The 11,362-nt window shown below is 45.0% G+C and overlaps 1 protein-coding gene across 1 annotated transcript; it reads left to right on the top strand.

Moving 5' to 3' along the window:
- The first annotated feature begins 1,260 nt into the window (after positions 1 to 1,260).
- RAPSN (receptor associated protein of the synapse) lies at positions 1,261 to 11,291 on the top strand. Its single transcript, XM_027642041.1, has 8 exons — positions 1,261 to 1,735; positions 4,328 to 4,666; positions 5,920 to 6,078; positions 6,361 to 6,459; positions 6,564 to 6,686; positions 9,263 to 9,316; positions 9,947 to 10,146; positions 10,895 to 11,291. The coding sequence occupies exons 1-8, from the start codon at positions 1,520 to 1,522 to the stop codon at positions 10,965 to 10,967; spliced, it is 1,263 nt and encodes a 420-aa protein (XP_027497842.1). The 5' UTR covers positions 1,261 to 1,519; the 3' UTR covers positions 10,968 to 11,291.
- The last annotated feature ends 71 nt before the right edge of the window (positions 11,292 to 11,362 follow it).

Genomic DNA, 11,362 nt, shown 5'->3' with positions numbered 1-11,362 from the left:
TAGACTGTGGCTCCTTCTTTTGTGTCCTGCTTTCCTTGGGGATTTTACCTCAGGAAGGCATCCTTGGGTTTGTGTCGACACAGGCCAGGATGGTCTGATTGGTGTCCTATGAGGTAATTCTGCTGCTATTTACCTGTGCTTGGGGAAGAACCGCCACCAAATTCACATAGAAGCAGGGAGCCAGCTGGAGACATGCCTGCTTTTGCAAGTGGGTCTGTTGTTAAAACTCAAAATTGCAATTGCTTCTCTTTACATAGTAAAAGGATCCCAAACTAAGTTCCTGGGACTTCTGTATTGAAAAAACATTAGACATCCCTGAGGCATTCTCCACCCACCCCCAGGTTTGGTGTATCTTCTTAGGAAGGACAGAGTAAATCTATAGACAACCCAGGCTGTGGCCATTAAAAATGCAGCACATCAATAAGGGTATGAAACTTGACTTCTAGAGGAACCAGTCTAACTTTTACTTTTTCAATGGAGTGTGGGAAAGTTGAAGCTATATTCTACTTGGGCTAAGAACTCTCTCATGCAGTCAGAAAGTGCAGAAATCTGTTGCTCTGTGTCTTCATTGTCATTCATCATGAAAGATCAGCAAGTTCTGGATGCAGAATTTCAGCAGTGCCTTTGACAACTTCTATTAGAAACTCTTGGACGACTGCCACAGGCATCTGATGGCAGCAAGCAACAGTCAATCAAGAATAAAGGTTTTCAGGATTGTTAGCTTGTCTCTGAAATTAGGAAGTCAGTCCTGTATTTGCAGCAAATCTGTGACCTGTGTCCACAGAAACAGTCCATGTTTACAGCTGAGGTCTTCAAAAGGGAGGCTGAATTTTGTGCCTAGCAAAGTATCAGACGCATTGTTGCAAGTGCAGTCATCTAGTTCATACCTGACAAAAAGTATTTTTCCTACTATTCTGTATATTTCCTACTATTCTACCCGAGTCTGCTAGCTCCTAGGCTAGCCCACCACCAGCAGTGCATGTCAAAGGAGATGACCAGAGAGAGAGGAAAGAGACAACTGAGGCATCCCTGTTACTGCAGCCAATTGTCTCTCCCTGGGGTATTTATAAGCTGCATATTGGTGGGCAGGGGTGGGCAGTTGGCACACTGTGACCTTGGGAGCTGAGAAGCCTGACTAGCATTCCTGGGAGCCACGTGAGCCAGACTGGCAGGAGCAGCTGCAGCCAATGGGGAGGAGACCAGCACTGACTGCTCAGATTGAGTTTCACTCCTGTCGCTTGAGATTTTTCTCTTTCTCTCCCTGTTGTGCTTTTCGTCTTTGTTTATGGGATTGGACAGGCGAATGCACTGATGGAGCCCTAGTGAGGAAGATCTTTGCCTAGTGGATTTGGGAGCAACCAGTTCTTGCCATTGCCTACCACAACTCCAGCCCCCTGACATGGATGGGCTTCTACAGCTCCGGGCCTTCTGAGCACACAACCCGCCCTCCTCTAGTGGGGCATTTTAAGTTGTGTTCTCTTGTAAGCACTTCCTTTTTGCTGTCCTTAGAGGTTAGTGTATGAGGCTTTTTAATGCATGGGAGATGGGTCAGGACCAGACAAAGCACCAGATAGAGAAAGGACTTCATCTTTATCAGTCTAATCAGACCGAAAAGGCCCTGCGAGTCTGGATGAGGGTTTTGGAGAAGTCTGCGGATCCTGCTGGCAGGTTTCGGGTTTTGGGTTGCCTCATCACTGCTCATGCAGAGATGGGCAGATACAAAGATATGCTGAAGGTAAGGTAAACTGGAGATGAATGCATGCCATTGTGTCGCACCCACTATGGAATGTGGCTGGAGATTAGAACCTCAAATCAGGGGGTGGGGGGAGTATTTTGTATATAACAGAAAATAGCAGCTACTGAGCGCATCTTGTGGGCTGCTGTAATCACTGTGCTGACCAGTAACTCCAGCCCACAAGATACACAGAATACTGTTTTTCACTGGGTCTGGTCCCTCAGGATTCCTGGGTTATTTAGGTTCTCCAGTTGATCATGGAGACCTTTCTTGATTTATTTCCCACATACAGCCACACCATGTTATCAGGCTTCAGGAAAAGGTATGAAAACAGGGCCTTTGCTCCACTTCAAGCTGTATTGTGTATGTCAGTGTAAAAAGAGATCTCCAAGTGGATTCTGTAGGATAAGCACCAGTCTTGTGGAAACATGTCTGTTATCTTGCTCAACTTCTGTCTGATATCTAATATAGATCTTACATTGGGGTGCTTTTTTTATTATTACGATTAGTAAAAAAAGGGGGCTGATTAAGAGAGAAAAGATGATGCTTTTTTGGAGGGGCAGTTCAGACACTCCAGGAGATTCCTGACAGTTGAGGTCAGAGAGCGGCTCCTGGTTGTCAGGACAGCATAGAAGAAAGAAAGAAAGAGGGATAGGGGGCTTGATGGAAGAGTGGTAAAAAGCAGCTGAAGTTACATTTCAAGAGCATGAGGATAAACTATTTAAGTATATAAACAAAAAGAAGCTGATGTGTGGATCTGAGAAGTAACAGGATGCATATAGAGAGCAGCAGGCAGCATTTGGGAGGGCGACTCAAGAATCTGTAAGACAAGTCAAGAGGATGTTGTAACAGTCTTAAGAAACTATCCCAGCCTGAAATAGGGTCTTGCTAAAGGGCCTTGATATTCTTGTCCTGATGGTTTTGGTTGCCACTTACCAGACTGGTAGTCATTCAGCATTTAGAGCAAAAGGGGAAGGGGGTGTCTGTGGGAAACCAAACAGGTGTTCAACCCAGAATGTCAGCAGGTGTCTACAGCTCATTGAAAAGTTTTTGATAGCTCTGTTTAGAATTGGAGTGGAGGGGGGCACATCTTACTAGTAAACCCATAGACATGTCAAAGCCCTATATCAAAACCAAATACTTAGGATAAATAAGAGAAGAGGGGTATTAATATACTTGAAAAACATATGAAGACAAACAATTGTGTTAAGTAGTGGCAGAAGCAACAGACTGATTAGGGAAGAGAGAAGGAAAAAAGGTAAGATGTAGCTACCTGAAGGAAATACTGAAAGCTTCACGGAAAAAAAAAAAAGCAAAGCAAAGGAGTGGGCTCAGTATACCTGAACATCGATTTGTTACCTGAGAAGATGAAAAAATTGGGATCAGAGTAGGTGAATTATAGTTCTTCCTAGTGTTAGGAAGGGAAAATGGCTTCAGTCAAACCAAAGATTTTATGCAGCAAGTGAGCAAAGATATGGAAGGAACTTAAGCAATAAGTCATTGAGCGAGGAAATAACAGGAGAAAAGGAGTCAGAATTAAAGGTGTGAAGTAAACAGTGGTTTAAGCAGGGTTGTGATGCTCAACCTCTTTTTGAGAGAAAAATTACTTCACACCAAGAAAAGAGAAGCTGTGGCAATCAGCAAATAATGAAGAACTTGTGCAAAGGTAAGGGAATGTGGGGAAGCTGAGTTAACGCACATCAGTGGATCCACACAGCAGCCTTCCTAAACTAGGGAAACTAAGAAGATGTACAAACCTAAACATGCCCAATTTATAGTTGGTGGGCTTTGGTTTTTTCAGTTTGTTTGTTGTTTTGGGTGGTTTTTTTGTGAAGAATGTAAAATGTTCTAGTAACTTAAATTATTATATGCTACCACTATACAAAAAGGAAGTAATTGATTCCCTTGGGAACTGATATCCATAAACCTAATTTATAATCTCTAATGAAAATTGCTAAATATTTACCTTTGCTACTGGTACTATTTCAAGCCTGCAGTGTGCTTGGTTCATCACAAACACAAGTCACTGCTTAGAAGAGTTTGCAGTCTGAAAGAAAAAGACTTCTTTTTAGAGAACAGAGAGCAATGAATTTAAGAGAACAGTATGCAATGAATCCTGAAGGTTATAGAACAAAAACTGTCAAGACTGCAATTTATTGGGGAAAAAAGTCATGATAGAAGTAGCTCACTTGCTTTCTTTTATTAATAGACTAATAACTTAAGAATGTCAGAGAAAGTGGAATACATTAACCTGAGCGAAAGAAAACCGAGCTGCATTGTGTCAGATGTTTCCTGCTTCACCTGCTTCTCTTTAGGGCCATTTAACAGCTTTTTTGCACTAACCACTAGCCTAGTTCATCTTCCCTGCCCCAGAGACTGTGTGGAGAGAGGGAGAGGTTTCTTCAGTGTTCAGAGGCCTTTTAAACCACCAGATAACTGCTCAATGCATATGATGCTTCTCAGTCTGTGCTGATTGATCTGCCCTGCTCAGAGAGGAGCCTATTCTCCAGTATAGGGTGCTACTCTGTGGCTGCTTGAGCTGTATTTAAATAAACTACATATTTTTATAAACACTGTCTTCTCTACTTAAAGTTTGCAGTGGTACAGATTGACACAGCACGGGAGCTGGAAGACCCAGATTACCTTACAGAGAGCTACCTAAACCTGGCTCGCAGCAATGAGAAACTCTGTGAATTCCAGAAAACAATCTCTTACTGTAAGACATGCCTGAACATGCAGGGTACCACTGTGAGCCTGCAGCTGAATGGCCAGGTGAGCCTGAGCATGGGCAATGCTTTCTTGGGCCTCAGCATTTTCCAGAAGGCTTTGGAGTGCTTTGAGAAAGCTTTGCGCTACGCACACAACAACGATGACAAGATGCTGGAGTGTCGAGTCTGCTGCAGCCTCGGGAACTTCTATACCCAGATAAAGGTGCAGTAACCAAAGGGACAGAGGGGGGTGACTGTCTCATGGATTCAGGAAAGAATAGGAAATAGTGTGAATTTCAGCTTATGTCTTTCCTATAGGAAGTGAACTACTGAGAGAACACTGTAAGCTAAAATCCCTTTGTAAAATCATCAGGAGTACTCTTGGTTCACAGTAAGGATGGGAGGATCATGTTTATACAGCACAGCAGAAGCAGCTGTGAATATGTGTTGAAAAGATCAAACTCAGCTTCAAAGAAGATCACATCAGAGAAGATACTGTCTGCACACAGAGCTGGCAGCCAGAACTCATGGATTCTCTATGTCTACCACTGTTGTAGGCAAATAGCTGCCAGGAAGCAGCTGTAGGTAAAACCAGGCAGGAACTGAGCATGGAGGTGATTTGGCAGTTCTAATTGCTATTACAAACAGCAACAAGTAGGTTTTTCTCACAAAGTCTTGATTTTTGTCACTAATTAAAGACTCAACAACTGAATTGTGGAAAACTATAAGTAACCTTCCCTTATAATACCCAAAATAAAGAAAATAACATTGTGCTGGATACTTTTCAAGTATGAAATAAGAAAGGAGAAAGGAAATTTTAAAAGTTTAGATTTCCTTTGTGCATTGTGGAGAATTAAAAAAAATGAGGATTTTTTCACTTCTGCAGTCTCATAACTTGAGAATGGTTTTAGATATTTAGATAAGTTTTACATAATTATTGCAAAATAAGATTTATTTCTAAAATTATTCTAATTCAAAAAGATGCTTGAGAATGAAATGTATTATTACTTATTGTGAATTGGGTGAGGCCATGATTCTTAATTCCTGTTTCCTGCAATGATGTATAACCACCTTTTTGGAGATCTCGACTCACCTATGAAGAACATGAAGGCTCCATGTAAATGTTGAAAGCAAAGAAGATTTAAGAGCAGAGAAAGTTTTCAGCCTTTGGTTACAGAGGAGGGTAAATGGTTCCTGCAGAGTAAAGCTGATGGCATACTACATCAGATTCATTTGCTGGGTCATTACCCCAGTGTCTGAACCCAGAGAATAATATGAATTCAATATATGGCAATTCCACCTTTCACAATTTAAGATCCACTGAAATACAGCCTGTGGAAGAGGAGCAGAACAAGTTTAAAGGTGTATAGAAATCTGCTAGATGCTGCATTGTTAGTAAAGTTGGGGTTTTTTTCTTGTTTCCTTTTTGCTCTGTTCTTGCTGTGACTGCTGTCTGTCTCCTTGTCTGCATTACAGGACTATGAGAAAGCCTTGTTCTTCCCATGTAAAGCAGCTGAGCTGGTGAATGATTACGGAAAGGGCTGGAGCTTGAAGTACCGTGCAATGAGCCAGTATCACATGGCTGTGGCCTACCGGAAGCTGGGGCGCCTGGCCGATGCCATGGACTGCTGTGAGGTACATGGTGCGGGCAGCCACTGAGCTCTCTTGACTCTAGATGTTCCTGCTGCCTCCCAGCCTTAGAGCTGTGGTTTCAGTAGCCCAGGGGGCTTCAAAATTTGGGTTTACGAATGGCCCTTGGCTGGGAACATGAGAAAAAGACTTTCCATGCCTTAAAAGGTGGTGCCATTTTGCCATTTCTTTGGAGCTGATCTTTCAGTGGCCAGAGTGCACGGTCCCAGCCCTGCTGTTTTGAATGAGGAATAAGCTCTTCTACTGACCAAAGACAATTTCTTTCAGGAGTCCATGAAGATTGCCCTGCAGCATGGTGACCGGCCACTGCAAGCGCTGTGTCTGCTGTGCTTTGCAGATATCCATCGCAGTCGCAAAGACGTGCAGGTACAGCTCTTTCCTGCCAGGAAGGACAGAGGGAGTAGGGAGTAGCAAGAGGGTATGAAAAGCAGGCCACAGCAAAACAGGTGTTTTCCTCCCTGCTTCTGCAGACAGCCTTTCCTCGGTATGATTCTTCCATGAGCATCATGACAGAGATTGGAAACCGCCTGGGCCTGATCCAGGTGCTGCTAGGAGTGACTAAGTGCTGGATGATTCAGAAGGAGCTGGACAAGGTCAGTTACAAACTTGGTTCTACAGAAGTTTGTTAGACAAGACTGGAGCGTATAGTCTGCCTTTGATGGGGGTGCAGTTCAGGAGAGACTTGTACTCCTTAGTTCTACCAATGGAGTCTGTTTCTTGTACAGTTACATTACTCTGAACGGTCTCTCTCAGCCAGGAATTTGTTACTAATAGTAGGAATATCCATTCTGAGTCAGGCTGCTAAATTACAGAATTGACTCATAAGTCAATCGTGATGACTTTAAGCACTACATTGAGAAACCAGCAGTGGAGGAAGGAAGCCTTATACTCTGAAATAGATTCCTCTGTCTACTTTTTAGTTATATTACTAAGCTCAGTGATGTGCTAGTGATGATGCTTAGACAGCTCTACAGCTCCACCATGTGCTTCATAGGCAAACGTGGCATCAAATTCCTGGAGAAACTTTAAACCTATAAACTCCGATGTGAAACAGAGAAATGAGAGCAGAAAGTCATTTGGGAATAGACAACCAGTCAATACAAAGCAAGGGGATGAAGTTACTTATTTTGAAAATGCTTAGACCATGTATGTGTGCTATAGTCCAGATTGCACTAGATGCAGCACATTGTACTGCAGGATCATTATTTAGCCACAGAGTGAAATGCTCAAAGGTTACCCCTGAAACTAGTGCTGAACAACCTGGAATAGACCTGCGCAGTGCCACATCAAGATGCTGGTTTCAGTCTAGACACAATGAAGATTTGGTCTTATCACTCATATTGAGACAAAGAATTTTAGCTCAAATGAGGCATCCCAGATACCAGGATGTCAAGTATATGTCTGTCAGAAAAGACAAGTTCAAGGTGCAGTCAGCATTTGAGTTGCCTACAACAGGGAATCAGCTGCGTGAGACACACTGTGCAATCTCAGTGAGTAAACACTATGTTAGCAATAGAAGAAGAAACTGTAGACTTAAAAAGTTTTCTCAGTGTCAAAAGAATGGGACAGAACACAGCAGGTAGGCCTCTAGAGAAGATAATATTCAGAGCACTCATCAAACTCCTACATCTGCTTGATCCCATCTCCAGCCGCTACCACTCTGATATCAGAAGCAGCTCTCACTTGTGAGAGCATGGTGACAGCGTTGCACAGAACCCTAATGTCACCAAAACCCACAGAAGAAGACAATGGATGAACCTCATATTCTGTTACAGGCATTAGAGGGAAGTCTGCCCTGGTGGGTCAGAGGCCTTAAGCCTGTTGCCCAAATGTGGCCTCCTTAGAGGTCACAGCCCTGAATACTCACCCAAGCCTGTGCTTCAACTTGCCAGTCCCAGTTTCCATTTCTTATGCTTCTCATTCCAGTTACCTAATAAAGCAATTTGCTAACTTTCCACTTGCAGAGTCCCTATTCTTGTCCTAGCTTCCTCCATCTTCCCGGTCTCCTTGGCCAGTTAGTCCATTTCATTTGCATGTTGTCAATACTATTGCAGATCCTCCCAGGTTGCTCTCACAGCTTGCTTGCCCTCATTCTTGTGCAGTCTCATATTCCTGTCCAAGACAAACTGTCCCCTGGACTTGTCAAGATCTCTTCTCCCTCCCCCCCCCGACCCTGCCATGCTTCGCTTTGATTCTTAGTCATTAATTTAAAGGTTTCCCAGTAAACACTGAGTCTTCCTAGGCACAGTCCTCAGTTATGTTCTCCCTGCTAGCCTTCAATTCCTGCTTCCCTCTTCTAAAAGTTCCTTATACGAGGCTGTTGCTGCCACCACAGGTCTAATGCCATCTTCTCTGCATTCACAGTGCATTTTTTCATCTCATCTAATCCTCTTCTTCTAGAATAGCAGTAATGCTGAATTATAGGGTAAGAATTTTATAATGTTCCTCCTGAAAACTACTCCGTCACAAGGGAGACCTCTTCTTCCCCTTGAACAAATATGAAGCAGATCTCTATAGTTCTGGAGAAGAGAGACTAATGATCAAGGAACACTGTGACAACTAGGGGAAAGTAGGGATTCATTTGGTATGACAGCTGCTATGCTAAATATTTCCTTCAGATTTAAAAAATGGATAGCAGAACACTCCTACATCACACCATGTGTAAGTAAGGCAAAGTGGATATATGAACAGCAGGGAAAAAATGGATGAGCATGATGTATTGGTGCTGCTGATCCCTTTCCTCGTCTCTTGTACAAGTGAAATTGGAGTTGCTCAACGATTAATGAGTCTGTAAGGTAGGATGGGGAAAAGGCTTGCTTTGCTTGTGCTCCATCCCAACCCCAATGAGCATGTGTCACTGAGTTTAAATAAGTCTATATTGTCTCTGCTTGGAAACACCAGCCTCTGTCAATATTTGCACTGTGTGGCTGGAACATATATGTAGCTCTTGGATTATTTGTGGTCTTTTAGAAACTAAGCTTTTCTCATTAACTTTTGGGAGGGGAGGGAAATCTGCCAGACACCTATCTTGCATCTCCAGAGTTGCAGTGATGCTTGTTTATCCAAATTTTACTCTGTACCTCTTTTAATAATTCCCACAGGACATTCATACAAGTCTGGTTTTGATATATTAGACTGAGAACTGATGATGCACATTCTCCGTTCACAGGCTCTGGAAAGCATTGAAAAGGCACAGGAGCTGGCAGAGGGACTAGGGAACAAGGTAGGATCCTACAGCTTCTCTTCAGCACTGTTCATAGTCTTCTCTCAGGCAACATGAGAAGTCAAGTATTAAAGTATCCGGACTTGTTATCGCCTATTAACATGTCTGTATTAATCAGTCAATGCTTGGGACTTGCTTTGTTTTTTCATGGGCTGTTGCACAGATAATCATCAGCATGCAAGTCTGAAAAGTGAGCAAGGAGTCACAGTGGGATAACCAAAGGGGAATGGGAAGCAGTAAGAATGAGGTATGAAACAAGCAGAGAGCTAGAGAATTAGGGGTCTTTTCTTGAAAAAATATTTTTGCCCTGAGCAGCAAGCGAGCTGTGTGCTGGCTGGAGGCAAAGGGAAATTAAATACATTGTGTGTTGTGGGTAGCTCAGGAAAACCACAATCAATGAAAGAGCTGCGGAGTGCCTCAAACCTGGTGTCACCTTTTGTGACACAAAGAAGTAGGGTTAATAGCAGGAAGTGCTGAAAGACCAAATGTCCTTATGACTGATCCTATCCCTTGCACAGCTTTCTCTGCTGATGTTTCTCCAGTTGGCTGATGGGGCTGTAGTGGTTCCTATTCCTGTTTCTGGTCTGTCTTCACCTTGTTCACTTTTCTTATGTTTCTGTCCATGTGCAGCTTGGCCTGCTGAAGCTCCACTGCCTGTGTGAAAGGATCTATCGCACAAAGGAGCAGCAGCGAGAATTGCGTGACCATGTAGTGAAGTTCCATGAATGCGTGGAGGAGATGGAGCTGTACTGTGGCATGTGTGGAGAGTCCATTGGGGAGAAGAACAACCAGCTCCAGGCACTACCTTGTTCCCACTTCTTCCACTTAAAGTAATTAGTTGGAAGATTGTTGTCACGACATTAGTCATAGGAAAGAGCTGTTTATGCCCAGAGTAGGACAGTCCTATACATGTCTGTCTTGCTTACCCGTGCCTTGCAGGATCCCATTGCAGCGCTGTGAGTCTCATGGCCTTGAAGGGTGAGATGAAGCCATAATATCCATCACACTCACACTTCTGTCCTCTAAATGATTGTTCACCAATGTCCTCACTTTGTAGGTATTCAGCCCAGTTCACAGATTCTTATTTGATTCCTCTTGGGGGATCAATTCTTCTCTCCCAGGGACAGTTTGGATTTTTCCTGAGTCCCCTCTTTCTCTCTTGGCTAGTGACACACTGAGGTGAAGTTTTTCGGCCTGTTATTGTGCTACTGCCATGACAGAAGTTAGCTGTACCATCATTTTATTTTTAGAAGAAAGATGAATGTAACAAAACACTTAATTCTGAAGATTAAGGATTTAAAAACAAAGCCTCCCACTGACACCAAAATTAGGATCAGACTGCTGGGCAGTAAGAGGTGCCCGATGAACCCTGTGGATTTGCCTCCAGCAACACAGAAACGTAGTGCTGTAGAGGAACGTGCTGAAGTGCCTCTATGGGAGGGGTGGGAAAGAGATCAAATCTTTGCCCGTGGCGGGAGGGAACATGGGGAAAAGCTGTGGTGAGGAACAGCCATGGGAGCGGCGCTGGGGGAGCCTCCGGCCGCGGAGCCGCCCCGAACCGACCTCCTCCCTTTGCAGGTGCCTCCAGACCAACGGGACCCGCGGCTGCCCCAACTGCCGCCGCCTGTCGGTGAAACCCGGCTACGTGTGACCGCCCGCGGGGCTCGGCGGTGCCGCGGGCACTGACGGAGCCGCTCCCGGGCCCCGCTGGGCCGTGCGGGGCCACCGGCGGCCGCGGGGGCGTCCTCGGCTTCTCCTGCGCGTGGCTCACCGCGACTCGGCCCGACCCCGACGCCTTCCCCCTCGCTCCTCTGTACGGGCACTGACTGTAATAAAGCTTTCTCTCCGGGAGAGCGCCCCGGCTGCCTCCGCCGCCGGGCTCTGGGCACCGCCCCCGCCCCGCCCCCGGATGGCGGTGCCGCCATCACTCAGCAGATTTGGGGACGGCACGTGACCCGCCGGCGGCTCCCGTCCCGCCCCGCCGGCAGATTCGGCACGTCCGCGCTCGGCGGGGCCGCGGGGCCGCGGTCCGGGAGGCGGCAGCGC

Source organism: Corapipo altera, unplaced genomic scaffold, assembly GCF_003945725.1.
Source record: "Corapipo altera isolate COAL_440 unplaced genomic scaffold, ASM394572v1 23b, whole genome shotgun sequence".
In the NCBI taxonomy this organism is placed as follows: Eukaryota; Metazoa; Chordata; class Aves; order Passeriformes; family Pipridae; genus Corapipo; species Corapipo altera.
Note: the sequence above shows the minus strand (reverse complement) of the source record. Positions and strands in the feature narration are given on the sequence as shown.